Genomic DNA, 18,042 nt, shown 5'->3' on the forward strand with positions numbered 1-18,042 from the left:
CTGCTTTCTTTTCCAACGAGAGAGATTTGGAGGTGCATAGCCTGTCTCTTTGACTCCTCCTTGTAGTTGGGAGAGATCTATCAGATCTAAAACTAACAGAGGTTTCATAATGAAAGGAATCTTGTATCCCTCCTTTAAAACACGAACGGACCAAGGGTCTGCTCCCCTTCTCTCCAGAAGTTCTTCAGTCTGGCTCCTACTGCTGTCTGAAGGCGAAAGCAGTCAGACTCTGCTTCGCCCAAGTCTGGAACCTCTCCTTCGAGCTCTCCTCTCGTCGGGTCTGGAGCTACCCCTACTGATGGACTTCCCTCGAAAAGGCTGTGAAATTGAGGAAAGGGAGTTTCTTCTCTCTGTTTACGGCTAGTAAAGGAAGTCGGTAGGACCTTCCTTGCAGTCTTAGAGACCAAGTCTTGAGTGGCCTTCTGGGTCAAAGCGGAAGCAACCTCTCTCACTAACTCCTAAGGAAACAGAGAGGGAGAAAGAGGTGCAAACAGCAACTCAGATTTCTGGAAGGGTGTGACCCCCATAGAAAGAAAAGAACACATTGTTGCTCTCTTCATAAGAACCCCAGCTGTGAATAGGGCTGCCAACTCATTACAGCCATCTCTAACGGCTTTATCCATACACGACAGAATATGTATAAAACTATCAGTGGCAGGGTTGAAACTTTCTTCCCCAAGGCTCCCAGAGTCCAATCCAGAAAGTTGAAAACCTCGAAGGCTCTGAAGACGCCTTTGAGGAGATGATCGAACTCAGAAGTCGACCATAGAATCTTAGTCCTTCACATGGCCAACCGACGAGGAGAGTCTACTAGGCTTAAAAAGTCGCCCTGGGCAGAGGCAGTAATCCCAAGCCGAGAACCACTCCTGTCTCGTACCACACACTTGACCTAGACGCTAACCTAGCTGGAGGAAAAGCGAAGGCTGTCTTGCCTTGGTCTTTTTTGGACTGCATCCAATTTCCCAACATCCTTAATGCTCGCTTCGAAGAACGAGAGAACACCATCTTAGTGAACAGGGATTCTTTCGCTGCCTTCCCTAAGGTAAACTCCGAAGGAGGTGAACGCGGAGCAACAGGAACAAACTGGTCTGGAAATTCTTCCGTAAAGACTTTCATACTCTTCTTAAGATTGACTGAATGATGAAGGGTCTTAGGCTCTTCTCCCTAAGAGAAATCTTCCAAAAGTTCAGCCAGGGAAAAGTTATCATCAGGCTCCTCCTCCGATAAAACCCTAACTGTCGTAGAGGCATCTTGCAGAACAAGAGGAGACTCCTTACGGGCCCGACTACTGTCCAACACAGGTATAGGGTCATCACGTACAGCGTCACGAAGATCCAACGTTCGACACTCAGAAAGCAGTCGCTCGCGATCATGAGAATCGGCACTACGGCACCCGCAATCTTGACGCTCGGTATGACTGGCGTCAACATGACGTCCGCTGCTCTTCCGCTCGGCGTCACGACCAACTGCATGTAGTTCAGCATCTGATTGAGTTGGGCGTCACGTTTCACTTGACGCTCGACGTCACGTGCTTGCCGATCAACGTCACATCTAACTTGACGCTCGGCGTCACGTTTAACTGCATGGCAATCGTCGTCGCGCTTGGTTGGTTGACGCTCAGCGTCACGCCTGGAAGCTTGACGTTTGGTGTCAAGAGGATCAGGATCTCGACGTTTCACAGAAACCTTATCACGTCGTTCAGCTCCGTGTTTAACTGCTTTACGCTTGGGAAGCTGTCCGTCGTCAAGCGCTTCTAGACTAGCCGCCTTACGGCGCTTAGCGTCAAGCAGCGAAGTTTCCCGGCGGTCGGGATCTTGGCTAACCACTTTCTTGTTGACAGCAGGATGATATGTCTGCATAAAAGACGATAGCTGCTACTGCATGTCTTGCAGCATACTCCAATTCAGGTCAACTTGCGGTGACGCAGGAGAAGTTATCTTAACCGCAAACTCGCCTTCTTCATTGCTCAAGTAACGCGTCGAGCGTCCGGAAGACGACAACCAGTCTGACGGGGACAGCGGAGCATGAACAGTGATACCAGACTCAGGAAATAGATCCGCAACAGGCTGGACTAGATATTTGTCAGACTGACATCCTATCAGGACATTTAGCAGGAGAACCTTCTACAGACGAAGGGAAACGCTCTGGACTGCTCCAATGGCTACAGCCAGGCGCTTGCGGTGACAAGTCGCAACGTTGAGCTACTGCATCCACTTTCCTCTTAAGAGGTCTGGAGGCTTGACGCCAGCATTTGCTGTGCGCTGCGCCATCCGAGGATGAGGAAAACACCTTAACCTCACCTTTCCCATGGTGAGGGGGAGCGTCCCGTGAAACGTCAACTGGTACGCTCGAGGGGACGTCTGCTCGAGCGATAACGCCTCTCGTTCCCTTTCGCCGAGCGATTCAACCCTTACTCCCAGGGCCTGAATCGCGACCATCATGTCTTTAAGCGTAGGCTCAGCGGTAACAGTAGTGGGATCTGAAACTACCACTACAGGGGAAGGATTAGGTTCAATGACACTCTCAGACAACAAAACACATTCGTCACACCGATCCCCCAACTCATATACTTTACCCCTACATTTAATACAAATTGAGTGGGGATCTACAGCGGCTTTAGGAAGCCGGGTCTTACACCCTTTCACACATTTTCTATAAGCGGGAGAAAGGTCGGCCATTATGAATAGTTAATAAGAGAGATCAAAACAAGCAAGGGTCAAAATAATCCAAATAATCCAAATCAATAAAGTTTCCAGAGAATCCGAAAGCAAAATCCAACAAGCGAAAGTCAATAACCAAAATTGTAGTACATCACCAAAGATAACTGCCAAAATCCAGGTTAATTAACGAGTGAATTCAAACAATGTCGCCAGCAATGATGGCAGAGAAGATCTGAGGAATTATGGAATGGTTCTACGTATCTCGTGTGACAGGGCGCTGGTGTACACTTGGCTACTCTATATGCGATTGCCACGAGTTTTGAATTTCTACCGGATGTCAGGGACTAAAGCTATTTTTATATAACCACCGGGTAAGTCTGATGTTTAAAAAATGGCATTAATGGCAGTCCAAATATTTGCAAGGATGAAGAGCGGCAACAACCGTTCACCATCCGAGCCAAAAGTAAAGTGAGCTCAATCACAGGAGTGTGAGTGGGAGGGGTAATGAGCTAACCCCTACACCACATAACTAGCAGTATGGGTAGTTAACCCTCGCTAAATTTTAATGGCTCATCCTTTCAGCTTCGCCAAAAGTAATACCTCTAATAAATAGCGTAGGTTTTAGTCCAGTCATGGAACAACTAAATTCATGGGCACTGTACCATTATAATTACTCTGAAAATGGGTATTTTTCATATTTTTTTATTTATCTTTAAATATAAATGAATATCTAAAACATTAGCATGAAAATTATTTTACAATGTAATTAGATTCACACAAAATTACAAAATATACAGACTATAAAAATAAAATATATGGCTTTACCAATCATCATGTAACTTTCCACTGGAAGAGAGCATCCAAAATATTAATCAACAATTTCACTCATCCGTAAAAAACACCACCACTAAGACAAACCAACCTGTGTAGTACAGTACTTATCAATGATATAAAAACCAATGAATTAATTTTGCTCTATCTCACTTCCTAAAGAACAATATGTTAATCTATAAGATTTACAATATCTTCAATATGAAGAATTTTGTAAAAATATTTTCTTTTCAACGCACAAAAATTTTATTTGCACCTAATAATTTCTTGTGTTGTAATTTTAACCAACAAATTAAAATCAACATTGAGATACAGTCTCCAAATCTGGCGAACTCTACCCCACACTTCTGCTGGAAAATTGGGTGAACTTATACCATGAAAAACTCGAGCCATAGCACGTCCTGTCCATCTGTGATCAACATGCGTGGACAATACACTTCGAACGCTGTTACAAATTTGTCTTTCTAAATCTGGGTGTATATAAACTTGCTCTTCAACTCTCACATCTGATAGAATCTTTCCCTCCTTGGCAAAATATCTAGAAAGCTCGTCACGCAGTTTTGAACATCTCTCTATATCAACATCATCACAACACAAAAGTATTGTTTTGTGAGAGAGAGAGTGCAAAAGCTGGTAAGTATAGTGTAGCTGTCGTAATTGTTCCTTCTCACGTAATTGGATGCGACGGAACAGAGAATCAAGTAGTTGATCCCGTTCGTCATCAGTTAGATCTCCCCGAGCTTCAATATGAAATGAAAGATCACTAAACTCAACCATCACACCAGACCTCTTCACTTTTCCACCACTAGGTAAACATTGCGTATTCCACTCTAGGGCTTTGAGTTCTCTTTTGACTATCTTACTACTCCATCCCATTCGTGAAGATATTTCTACAACTGGAAAGCTAACTCTATTACTTTTGTCCATATATACCCCTTTTTCACGTTCTAATGCAATGGCAGCCGCTAAAGGTGGGCATCGGCGACTAACAGCCACTAACTGACGAGGCCCGCCATAACAGGAAACACTACAACTTCCATATACACGTGAATTGATTTTTACTAGATTGCCCCAGTGCAATTCCAAATAGCAGAGCAAAGTTTCCAAGTTTTCTTCTGGTAAATCAAGTTTCTGCACCAAGTCATCAATACATAATGCTACCTCATGTTTTGGGCAAGAGGTCGATTCAAACACTGGAAAGATTTCTTCCGACACATTTGCATCCTTTGGACTTTGTTCACTTGGAATGCCCGAAGGTAAACATTCACTTGGAGATGAATTATGCAAAGGAGTTCCTGGTAGCTTAGTATTACATTCTCTTTTACACGGAGATTCTTCATTGTTTTTCAAACGTCTTGAATTTTGACAAGAACACGGTCTAAATACTTGGTCAAGAAGTTTTCTTACGATTCCTCGATCAAGTGAGTTTGCAAAGATGTGTCTTTTAAGCTCTTGTATATCTTTTCCATCTCGTGCATCTAGGAATAGATGACAATGAGCTATTTCGCCATCACGACCAGCTCTTCCAATTTCCTGAACGTAGCTTTCAATGTTCCTTGGCATATTGAAGTGAATAATCCCACGAACGTCAGACTTGTCAATACCCATCCCAAATGCAACTGTGGCAACCACAATCCTCAACTTTCCTGACATGAACTGTTTCTGCACCTGCTGCCTCCTATATGAGCTCAATCCTGCATGGTAGGCTTCTGCGTCATAGGACAATGCTCGGACTCTCTTAATATTTTTCTTTACATCAACTTTAGAAGGTTCCATAAGTTGAGTCCTGATTAATGTCGCAATTCTTTCACATTCGTCACGACGTGTACAATATACAATAATGGAGGGGCAACTAGAAAACCTGTCCCCCTGAATCAAAGCAATAAGAGCCTGCTCACGAACTTCATCTCGAGACACAGAGAGTAAAAGATTATTAGGAACACTTGCACCTCTAATAATGCCCTCATCAAAATTTGTTATATTCAACTGCTCAGCAATGCTATATGCAGTGGCATTACGGGCAGTGGCAGTCAACCCCAGAATTGTTCTGACTCCCAATCTTTCTCTTAATACTTTACACACTCTTAAATATGAAGGACGGAAATTATGGGACCATTCAGAAACACAATGTGCTTCATCTAGGCAAGCAAAAGCCACAGGAGGCAAGTCTTTGAGAAGAGAACTTAATATTCCTCCGGATTGAGCTCCAACAATAGCTTCTGGGGATACAAGTAATATCTGAGCATTACCCGACTGTATGGCATTGATTGCTGTTGTGCGTTGGTTAGTATTTTGATGAGTGTGAAGACAGACAGCACGTAAAAATTTTGGCAGCCCAGTAACCTGATCTTCCATGAGTGACACAAGTGGTGATATACACAGGGTTATACAATTACTGCGTTTAGCATAGAGATATGCTGGAAGCTGGTAACATAAACTTTTACCTGAACCAGTTGACAGCACTAATAGAGTAGACAACCCAGACAAAATTCTCATGATAGCATCCTCCTGTCCAGTTCTGAAGGATGTATACCCAAACAACTTCAAAGCTCCAAATACTTCTTTGGTGGTTGGGATGGTACTCTCATTTTCCAACTCATAAAGTGGATCAATAATAGGACGATTACAAAAATTGGAGTCTGCTGATGTAGCAGATGCATAAACCTCTGTACTACTACCCTCACAAGTTTCCTTAACACTACTGAAGAGCTCATCAAGCCCATCACTCAAGAAACTATCAACAGCTGTTTTATGATTATCAAGAGCATTTTCATTTCCTTCAGAAACTTCTTTCTCTGTAATAATGAGGGAGGAAACTGTCCTACTTTCCTGAAGTGGGGGATCTTCAGGCACAGATTTTACATTGTCAGTTTCAGTGTCAATGTTACAATCCTCATCAGGTTTCTCTTTCATTGTAGGGAGCTCAATATCATACGATTTACTCGTAGAGATTGCAGAGGATGGTTTAATGCCCCTTGCGAGAGCAGCTGCATCCTCTAAACTGAGAAAAGTTGATTCATTCTCATCATACTCTTCTAATGGCCTCAAATTGTCACCCTTCTTCCCAAGGCATTTTCTAGCCCAGTGACCAAATTCACCACATTTGAAACAAGTTAGAGTTTTTTTAGCTACTTCATCACCTTCTTCAGCACTCTTCATCATTTTTTTCTTCTTCCATTCACTACGCTTGAATTTTCCAAGGTTCATGTACTTCTTGCCACGTACATAAGTCTTCTTCTTCAAATTGATCCGCACATAATTGTTATTAGCTGTACCATTCAATAACTTTTTCTTTAAACGTTCCTCTGTGCTTAAGTATTTCTTACCTGTTATGCTCTTTTTTCCACCAGATTCTATGTCCTCAAGTTCATCATAAACTTTTACATCTACAGCTTCATTATTTTTACGAAGAGATGTTTTATCATCATCATCACTTTTCTTAACATCATCACTATCATTTGACATAGCTGGGATTTTTCTTTTCAAAATCCTCCTTGGCCTAATAACTTTAGTCCCCTGGGATGTCGAAGGAACTGCAGTTCTATTAGTCTCCTGGGATGACGAAGGAACTGCAACTCTACAAGAATCATCAAGTACATCTCTTGCATTTCCAGAACTTTTTGGTTTTCTCAATGTCTGTGTCAAATTAGAAATGCCAGAACTTGTTACTCTCTTTCTTTGCCTTGTTCTTGGGACTTTGGTGGGTATACTTTCACATTCCTCAGGGAGAACAACAGGTATTGCTGCATATCTTATATTATCTACCTTTCTTCGGCTGCTTGCGGTTTTAGAAGATGGTTTTCTAGCTTTGCGAACCCTCTTCGGTGGAGGCCAGGAAGACTTTATTTTCCCACTTTCTTCTAACGCATCTAGATCTTCCTCTCTTCTTCTTTTAGTACCGACCTCACTATCATTCTCGTCAGGCTCATCAACCTCCACGACACAGCTCCTTGTTTTACACTTTCTTAATGGAACCCTTCTGGGAACAATCTGGACAGCACCTTCTTCCTCCTCCTCTAAGTTCTCATCAAAATCATATATATTAGAATTTTTGTCATTTTCACTTACAACATAGTCTTCATCACTTCCAGCATAATCACACGCAAAAGACTGATCTCTACAATCTTCATTATCATCAAAATTTCCCAGATCATCATCATCAGGAGTTGATTTCATTCTTCTTCTTCCTCTAGTAGCAGTCATTTCTTTTTGCCTCCCACCTCTTCTCGTTCTACCTCTCCCTGACTTGACTTCCTTTTGTCTTTTAGTTTTGTTACTTGCCACCTTTACTTTACAGGTGTCATCATCATTTTGTTCCATTTTATTTTGTAAAACATCTTCATTATTTTCTTGGGTGCAGATATTCTTTTTCTTACTTTTCCTTATATTCCCTCTAGGAGCTACTGCATTTTCCTGGATTTCTATTGGATTTGGATGAAACAAAAGTGAATTCTCTTCTTCACCATCATGGTCATTTTCTTCTACGTCACTGGTCCATTCACGGTCAGTAAGTTTCATCTTCCAACTATCATCAATTTCAGAATATTCACTTGGATCCAATTTCAAATCAGCATCAGAGCCAACACATCGGGCAAGCCATCCTCGATTAAGGGAAGACCTTTTTTTACGGTTATTCTCTAACTGCTCCTCATTAACAATACTTGATGAAAAAGTATTCAATGGCAGAGATACAGGTTTCACTATACTTTGGCTCTTCTGCACACGAAAGGGGATCTTTGGTGTACTTTCCAAGTCATTAAAACTACCACATGCATCCAAGTTACTTAAGTTTGCATTGATACCAGAATCATCAGAGCAAAGTGAATTTAGTTTACTCTCAATACTTGAAATCTCTGAATGCTGAGAGCTTTGCCTTTCACAGTTATCTAAAGAAACAAATAAACGAGACTCAGGACTTTGTGTATCTTCCTGTGACAAGTCTCCCACAGTACTATAACTTGGAAAAGGTGTAGCATTTGTATCATTTGAATACTGTTCTGGGTCATTCTTTGTAAAATTTTCTTTACCTACTGAATTGGAATCATCAAATGCTGAGGGCTCACTCTCCCTGTTATTTTTGTCTGTAGATGAATTCATCAAATTGCTCTTCTTAAATCTATTACCTGGGGTAAGTTTTTTCAATGATGTTCTTACTTTTACCGACCCACTTTCTCTGAGCTTTGCAGCCATTTTACTGTACAAGGAATTCTCTTGAGTTTTTGGTGCCTCTACATTTGTAACTTTATTGAGATACTTTCCCCAAACACTATCCTTAGGTTTTTCTTCTGAAGACACATTTTCACCACTTTCTTCATTGGATACAGGGGGTATTATGTGCCCACTCTCATTACCATAGCTTTCTTCCTGATTTTTCAATGCCATAGTCCCATTTCCATACCCGGACTGAGTATTCTTACTTATTTCCACATCACATTTAGACATTGATAAAGAAGAACTTTCATTCTTCACAGTGGGTATGCTTGATACATTCCGAAAGCCATCCAGTGCTTTACGATAATAACAGTAAACTTTGTATGCTGTCCTTATGTCATGGGGAGCAGAAGCCAGGGCATCCTTGTCTGGACGACATCCGTTAAGCATTACATATTCATTCTCCCAAGCCTGAAAAGAAGTAATTTACCTAAGAATAAATTTGAATACATTAATCACTTTCTTTATATTTAAGTACAATATTTGTAATGTTAAAGATCACCATCGAATCACAAAAATTAGGCTAACTGAATATTGAAAATGAGAATAACATAATCAGCTATAATTATGTTAGCTGAACACACAACCATGGTTGAATAAATCCAATCAAAGGGAACTGGGAAAAAAATTAATGTACGAATAGTAATGCAACATATGTTTTAGGCATGTTGAAATCTAATTACAAAGAAAATAAATAAATTTCAGTAACATAACAAATTTGGAAATAATTTGTATTTTTCCTAAAGATACAAACCTTCAGCTGTTTATAGAGGTATTACTTTCGGCAAAGCTGGAAGGACGAGCCATTAAATTTTAGCGAGGGTTAACTACCCATCCCATTAGTTAGCGGAGGGTAGGGGGGTAGTTAGCTACCACTCTCACTCACAAACCTGTGACTGTATTTCACTTTGTTTGGAGGTAGGACTTCAAGGGGGTATAGGGTTGGCGGGTAAGTTTGTATAAATAGCTAAAGGTTTGTATCGTTAGGAAAAATACAAATTATTTCTAAATTTCTCATTTGTTCCGTAACTGGAATACAAACCTACTCTATTTATAGGGGTGACTCACCCATTAGGAGGGAGGATGTCCCTGCCAATTTAGCTTTTTGGCTTTACCCGGGGTTTCCTTTTCTTATGTAGGTTAGTACAAAAAATAAGGAGATCCTAACACCTTGCTAAACCTTGCTATGCATGGTCTGTGGCCTACACAAGCTGTAAGTTAAGATACTAGTAATGTGACTGTCAAGGTATAAGTTATTCCAAGTCCATAAGAATTAACAGAGTTGACCAAGACTTTCCCAATACCACCTCGCTAGGGTATGGGGATGTAACAGTATTGACCCAATACTAGGTTACACAAGGGAGCTATGGTTTTCCTGCAGTGGTTGAGGCCAGCTTCTGCAGAGGACCCAGGATGCTGCTTTCGCCAAGAGAGAGGGGGATGAAGAAAAGAAAAGAGCCAGTCATTCCTTTTCATTCACACAGACTAAAACTGGGTTACAGTGCCCTTAACCTTCTGCTACTTGTCCAATAAGGAGCTTGAGGTACTATACCAGCTGTTGAGCAGCCACCACAGGACCGATAGAGAACGTATCGAGTCTCCTGTGGATCACGTCTTGCAGGTAATGAGCAGTGAAAGTCGTTTGGTGCTTCCACACCTCTGCTTGTAAAACCTGCGTCACCGAGTAGTTTCTTTTGAAGTCCAGGGACGTAGCTATGCCCGACATCATGTGCTCTGGGACGACGTTTTAGAGGAGGATCATGATTCAATGCGTGGTCAATGACCCTGTGAATCCATGGTGAAACGTTGTTTTTAGTGCTCCTCCTCTTGTTCCTCCCGGTGCTGATGAAGAGCGAAAGTACCCAGGGGTGAGCTGCTGCTGTTCTCTTGAAGTAGAGTCTCAAACTCCTTACTGGGCACATTAACAGATGATTTGGATTGCCAGTTACGGAGCGAAGACTCGTTACCCGAAAGGAATCAAATTTAGGATCCGATACCCCCGGATTCTGAGTCTTGGCCACAAACACAGGGACGAAGCTGTACGTTACCTCTTCCCATCCCCTTGAATGGGCGATATAAGAGAGACCATAAACTTCACTGACTCGTTTAGCCAAAGCGAAAGCAAGTAGGAACACCGTCTTCTAAATACGGTGCCAATTGTTGCCTGGCATAATGGTTCGTAAGGAAGCCTCTTTAGAGACCAAAAAACTCGAACCACGTTCCAAGGGGGAGGTCTCACTTCCAACTGAGGACAAGTATGTTCGTAACTCCGTATGACTAGAGAAAGTTTTAGCGACGTGATGTCCTTTCCCTTCAGTTTAAAGGCGAGACTCATGGCTAGGCGATAGCATTTCACTGCTGAAAATGAGAGGCGCATCTCCTCCCGTACATATACGAGGAACTCCGCTATTGCTGGAATAGTGGCAATGAGTGCAGAGATACCCCTTCCGCGACACCAACCACAGAAGTTTCACTTTGCCTGGTAGACTGCGGCTGAGGATCTTCGCAGATATCCAGACATCCTGTGGGCAACTTGTTGCGAAAATCCTCTGACTGAGGAGATGCTGGATAGTCTACGGGTGTGAAGATGTATCGAGGCTACTCTTTTGTAAAAATTGTTGGCATTTAGCTGAGTAGATCGTGTCGTGGAGGGAGTTCTCTTGGAAGTTCCGTCAGGAGCTGCAGAAAGTCAGGGAACCATTTTGCCTCAGGCCATAGCGGAGCTATGAGGGTCACTGAAAGGTTGACGGATATTCTAGCCTTGTTAAGTAGTCATACCCCTCTTCATGAAAGAATCTGCTTACGAAATTTTCACGCTACGAAACGAGATGCGAATATTTTTATGACTTACATTGCGAAAAATGATTCATATGAAGAAAAGATTTGCCAGCCAGGTCGAGAATAAAATAGTCACCCATTAAAAATAGTTGAAGAAAATGGGTTTACACAATAGAAAATGTAGCTGTAGTCTATAATAGGGGTAACTACAATAGTACAGTACATATGTTACTTTATATTTTGTATATGTACAGTATTGTACTGTATGTATTGCATCATTTCCCATTTATTACTACATTATGATCTAATAACTACTTAATTTACAGGTATTAACAATTAGTTTAGGTATAGTGAATGGTTCAAATGTATTTGGCTGTACAGCATTTAATTGTTCTTATACTGTAACTCTATCATAAGATTTAATGAGGTCTTTAGTAGGGTTTGGAACGAATTAGGCGATTTACATGTAAAATGTGACTCACAACACAAAAAAAATCACATTACGAAAGCCAATCCAGAACGAATGAATTCCGTGTTGTGAGGCATTACTGTACCATACTCTTCTCATCAGACAGAATGGGGGAAAGGTGTAAACGTTTATGTTGTCCCAACGTTGTTGGTATGTATCTTGCCAGAGTGACTTGGGGTCTGGGACTAGGGAGCAGTACAATAGGAACACTTGGAATTTCTGAGAGCCCAGGAACACGGCCTTCATCTCTAAGAAATTTATGTAAAGGTACTTTTCGAACTCTGACCAGACGCCTGAGGTCGTGTGGTGCAGCAGGTGGGCCCTTCACCTTTCTTTGGATGTATTGGAAAACAGCATCAAGTCCGGGGGGAGGACAAGAAGATTGACACTCTTCCATAGATTTTCGTCTACCACCCAACATTTGAGGTCCGTTCATTCTTCTGGTCCCATAGGGATCAGAATGTCTGGGGAGTCGTAGGCCAGATTCCAACTGGACTTAAGCCGCCATTGGAGGGATTTGCATCCTGAGGTGGCTGTTGGGAACTAGATGACCCAGAGATGATAAGTGTCCGAGGAGACATAGCCACTTCTGGGTTGGAAGTTCTTCTTGTCTGAGGAAAGGTCTTGCAACCTTCCTCAACCACACTACCCTGTTGCTTTGTAAAGATTGGTGTCTAAAATCATTCCTAGGTATACCAGTCTTTGAGTGGGAAGCAGGGAAGACTTCTTGAGGGTTACCATGATCCCCAGATCTTGACAAAGCCTCAAAAGTTTGTCTCGGTGTTGAAGAAGGGTTGCCACCCGAGTCTGCTAGGATCAGCCAGTTGTCTAGAAAATGAAGGAGACGGATGCCGATCCTGTGAGGCCAAGATGACATAAGGGCAAGCACTCTTGTGAAGACTTGGGGGGGTGTTGTGGAAAGACTGAAGCACAGTACCCTGAACTGGTATTTTTTGTTGTCTAGGTTGAATCTCAGATACTTCCTTGAAGACAGGTGGATTGGCTGATCCCATCTCAAAGGAGTTTATCGTCACTGGAGTCTTGATCAATGGAGGGAGATGAAATGAACGGGACGCGATACCCTGAACGAATCACGGAGATTGTCGAGGATTCATCGCCGAGCTGCATCCACCTGTCCCAGCAGCTCTTTGGGCCTCCCTCCACTGGTGGACAAACAGGGGGATCGCCTGTCCTAACATTTGCAGCCATGGCTGCCACATCTAGGTTGTTTCCCTCTACGGGAGGACTTGATGACTTTTCTGTCCTGGATAGAAAAGGGCTTTCTAGATACAGTAACTCCTTTGCTGCCATTTACTTGTTGAGATCTTAGGTTGATTAGTCTGTGGAGGAGCAGGTGGCCTGTAGGGCCGGGATGTCAAGGCGCTATGGAGGAGGGAGTCCTGATGGGACTTCCTCCCTCTCTCCACAGCTTGCTCGATGTCCCTAGGCTCAAAGAAAGAGGAACTCTTCAAAGAGGAGTTCCTTGCAATCTCGACATTAGGGACTTGGTGATGGAATATCTCGGATACCAAGTCCCTGCCCTTGAGGATAGTGTTTGCCCACAAGTTCACCACTTGGTGGGCCGGGAACTCAATGGTACTGATACCCTGGTGGGCCGAGAACTCAATGGTACTGATACCCGAGAGAAGGAAGGTTTCCATCGCCTTCCTGATACTTTCTTTGGCAAAACCCTCCATCTGTACCAGGATCCTTATGGATCCCAACCAAAGATACAGTTACGAAGTTGCCTGCATGGTGTACTTCACAACCTTCTCTTAGTTCAGGATCTCCTATGCCGAGAACGTGACTTGATGGCCGGAAAGCCTCTCTAGAGAGAGTCCCTTCGTCAGTTCCTCTAGCGAATGGTGGAGAAAGGGCTGGGCAGGGCTCATCCCAGATCTCATAGTATCTCCTCTGTTGGACACCCAGAGGTGAGAGAACCTTGGAGGACGAGCCTGATCGGAAAGAAGCAGAGAATTTGGAGAGTTGAGAGGCAACCTTATGCTGGGCACTCTTCAGCACCTGAGACTATGGCAAAACTGCACTGTACTGCACTTTGAGGGATTCAGAGAGCAAACAACATGATCCAAGACCATGTCCTTGCCCTTCTGAGGAGCTGTCTCTGGGTTTGACAACCCATTGAAGGCCCTCATGAAGGTCAGAACCTGCCAGAAGGCATGTTCTGACTCTCTCTGTTTTCCTTCCGGTTAGGGACTGGCAGCAAGATCTTCATCAACCACCACCAAGACCTTGTTTCGGGGTGGGTTGTGGTCAGTTTTCGGTTGACTGACTGCATGCTTGAGCCCTTCTGCAGGTCTAGCAATCCTTGAAGAAGTCTTAGAATCTTTCGACTCTTTCTTAGGAGGAAGATAAGTTTCCAGCATTGAAGGCCTACATGGTCCGACCTTCTTCGAAACTTCTGAGGCTGATACACTGCTGTCACGTGGAAGAGATGGAAAAGCAGTCTGGCATAGACTCTTCTTTACGTAAACCTCTTAGCTGGGGTGACGATGAGCCAAGAGATTGGGAGAAAGGGGCACCAGCAAGGTTTGCCCTTGCCCTGGATGTTCTTGTTGGAGTAAGTTTAACCCTTGAAGATTCCAAGACTTCTGGTACTGTACTCCTATTTTCCTCTTCTTGCAGGAAACAACCGTGGTCCTTTGCTGTGAGTCTGAGGGAACTGAAGACTCCCTGGAGCCTCCGAAGGGCCAGCTGAAAGAGCAGGTCCGAAGGCCTGTATTACTGCCCTAACTATGGCTCCAAACCATGGATGTCTGCTGACAGTAGCACTGTCAGAAAGATCCCCTAGAATGATTGAAGCTGAAGGGTCCCTCTGAGGTGTTGAGGTCTAAGGCAGAAGTCTTAGGATGAGTTGAATCCTTTCTAGGTGCAGGCAAATTTAGAATCATGAATTCCTCCAATTTGCCCCTCTCCTCCTTCCCTGGTGGTCACACTGATATGTGTTTACAGGGAGGGAAATGGGGCGACAGTGACCTGTAAAGAGATAGCCTACTTTTCCTCAGAAAGAGGACTGAAGATCTTGGAGGAGATGGCTTACCTTTATGCTCCTGTTCAGTCTCCTTGTGCACAACTACCTGTGACTGAGAGGCCTACTGTGACTTTTTGGAAGTCAAAGGCTGATGCTGACAGTTCTCTTTTTCCCCGATGTTCTAGCCGTTGAGCAACCAAAAGTTGGTGATTGCTGTCGCATTGGCAAACGCCGCGTTGGAAAGCGTTTACGAGGCGACAGGCATTGACGCAATGGAGAACGCTGGCGTGCAGGTGAGTGTTGGTGTGTAGGCGAGTGTTGGCGAGCTGGCAAGGGCTGAAGCGTAGGTGAACGCTGACGTAAGGGTGAAAACAGCTGGAGCTTTGGCGGGCGCTGAAGTATTGTCAAGCGTTAAAGCATTGGCCAAGCATAATGAGCAGTTGGTGCTAACACCGTAGACGCCCAACAAGAGGGATGTTGAGTTGCTGGAACGTGAGCGGGAGAATGCCATTCGGACGCGATGCGTTGTTTTGGCGAACGGCGAGAAAGATGTGTGGGTGAACGACGCGTTGGGGAATGGTGATCGGGAGAAACAAACAATGGAGAAATCCGATCAAAGGATCGGTGTGTCGGCAGTGATTGGCGAGCAGGCGATTGGCAAGTAGTCAGTTGAGCAATAAGTTAGGAACCAGGAGAGTGATGAGGAGGAGAGGGATCATCAGAAGGTCGGCGAACGGCGAATAGCCGAACGAAGGTCAGGAGACAGAATGTGCCCTTTGGAAGGGCAAACATTCTCAGAAGAGGATTGTGAAAGATCCTTCAATGGGGAGTCACGAACTAGGGTTCGGTGACTAGCAGCAGAGTCCAAGGAGGTGGGCGAAAGTCTGGAGGCAGGGAAAGGTCGGGAACCAGGCGAGGCAGGACGAGAGGGTTCCTCCTTCGAGGCTGAAGTACCAAAGAGGCGTCTCTTCCCCGACGATGAAGGATCACCTGTAAGGCGAAGCAGTGGACGAGTATGGCAGGGTCTACGACCACAGTGACGCCCCACAGGTGCGGGAGGATCAACATGCTGCTCGGAAAAAGCAGGCCTCCAAAGAGGAGTCTCTATGAGTGGACCTCCCTCGGGATTAGGAAACACTCGTAGGAGAGACATGCCTAGAACTTTGCTCCCCCCAAAAAAAGATGGTCGTCAAGGGGGGAAGCAAAGTCTTCGGCAGCAATGGAAGAAGCAGACGAAGCAGGAGAGTCAGCTGGCAGGGCAGCAGCCGATGCCTCTGACATCACGACGTCAACAAGGGGCAATGGGTCCACCTTCGATGCCAATGAACGCTGCAAACCAGCACCCCAATGTAGCAACTGCAGCAAAGCCCCCTTGGAAGGGGGTCGAACAACCACAGAGACAGCCAAACCTGTAACAGAGGAGACAGAGACAAAGAACCCTCGGGAGGAGAGGTGAGGTCTTTTTGCTAGGGGAAGTGACACTGTCTCTCGAGGACCGAAGTTGTCCAGGTGTTACATAGTCCACGCTACTGTTCGATGGTCCCCTGGAGGAAAGCGTTCGAGCAGGAGCTTCAGAAGAAGGTCTGGAAGCGGAAGAAGAAGCCACTGATGTCCTCTGCTTTGAAGTAACCTTCAAAGGAGAAGAATCCCGCTTGGACTTCTTCTTGAGCCGGCGCCCGAACCTATCCTACTGGGAGGCAGACCACTCCCGGCATTCATTACACATAATCGATTCACTAAATTGTTGTCCCCTACAGGCCAGGCAAAGGTGGTGAGGATCCGTGTCCTCTGCAGATATGAAGGTACCGCAGGTGCAGCTGTTGGGACAAGGGCATGTATGCATGGCCAACAGGAAGGCGCAGACACACACACACACACACACTGAAAAGAAAAAGACAAAAAGACTCAAGGCAGTCCAAAAAATGTGAGGAGGAAGAGCAGCAACAACTGTTCTCCATCTGAGCCATAAGCATAGTGAAGTACAGTCACACGTGTGTGAGTGAGAGGGGTAGCTAGCTAACCCCCACTAACTAGCGGAATGGGCATTTAACCCTCACTAGAATTTAATGGATAATAAGGAAGAGGAACTTCACCCCCTTATTTATCAAAGTCTTTTTATTTATGGTCTTTTGGAGCAAGACAGAAGTGTGGTTGAGGAGGGAAGTTTAATATAAATGAGTCAAGTTTGTAAAGATAGGAAAGATACATATTTAAAAATTTGTGATTTGTTCCTACTCAGATACAAACCCTTGTTCATTACATAGGGAGTCTTCGTGTACCGACTTTTTGTACTATGTCAATTTGTCCAACATCACTTCATGTTTTTTGTCCAATTTTAATCTTGTTCCATTCCAAGAATTCTTATGGCCTAATGAACCAATTATGCAACAATGTTATTTCCTCATAAAAGAAAAGGAAAACCCTAGCCAGTCCTTCACCCAATAGGAAATTCAGAAGATTCAAGGCTATGGGGTATCTATGGCCACCCACCACTTGAAAAATTGTGGCTCAATTTCGATGTTATTTACACAAAACAAGCCTGAGCAACTAAAGTAGTTTTGAGAGATATCATAAGAACGTCTAGGAGCCTTATAAACAAAAAGACGTTTCCCGAGGCCTACCTCACAGGAGGCGTTGGGGACATGTACGAGTACAGTGAACCCTCGTTTATCGCGGTAGATAGGTTCCAGTCGCGGCCGCGATAGGTGAAAATCCGCGAAGTAGTGACACCATATTTACCTATTTATTCAACATGTATATTCAGACTTTTAAAACCTTCCCTTGTACGTAGTACTGTTAACAAACTACCCTTTAATGTACAGAACACTTAATGCATGTACTACAGTACCCTAAACTAAAACAGGCACAAATATTAAAGGTGATTTTATATCATGCATTTCCTAAACATGCTAAAAAGCACGATAAAAAATGGCAACCAATGTTGAGATACTACCGCTAGAGAGTTAGGGGGTCCTTTGACTTGCCAGACAGTACCATATTGGATCCTTCTCTCTGGTTACGGTTCTTTCCCTTTGCCTACACAGACATCGAATAGTCTGGCCTATTCTTTACAGATTCTCCTCTGTCCTCATACACCTGACAAC

The 18,042-nt window shown here is 43.9% G+C and overlaps 1 protein-coding gene across 1 annotated transcript in view; it reads right to left on the bottom strand.

Annotated features, from left to right (window-relative positions):
* Window positions 1-3,378: 3,378 nt before the first annotated feature.
* The window catches only part of RecQ4 (RecQ4 helicase), a 122,603-nt gene continuing 107,939 nt past the window's right edge, over window positions 3,379-18,042 (bottom strand). The window contains exon 3 of the mRNA XM_068380727.1: window positions 3,379-9,113. Within this exon, the coding sequence (XP_068236828.1) occupies window positions 3,738-9,113 (5,376 nt within the window). The 3' untranslated portion in view covers window positions 3,379-3,737. The remainder of the gene's footprint in view (window positions 9,114-18,042) is intronic.

Source organism: Palaemon carinicauda, chromosome 9 (genome assembly GCF_036898095.1).
Source record: "Palaemon carinicauda isolate YSFRI2023 chromosome 9, ASM3689809v2, whole genome shotgun sequence".
Classification (NCBI taxonomy): Eukaryota; Metazoa; Arthropoda; class Malacostraca; order Decapoda; family Palaemonidae; genus Palaemon; species Palaemon carinicauda.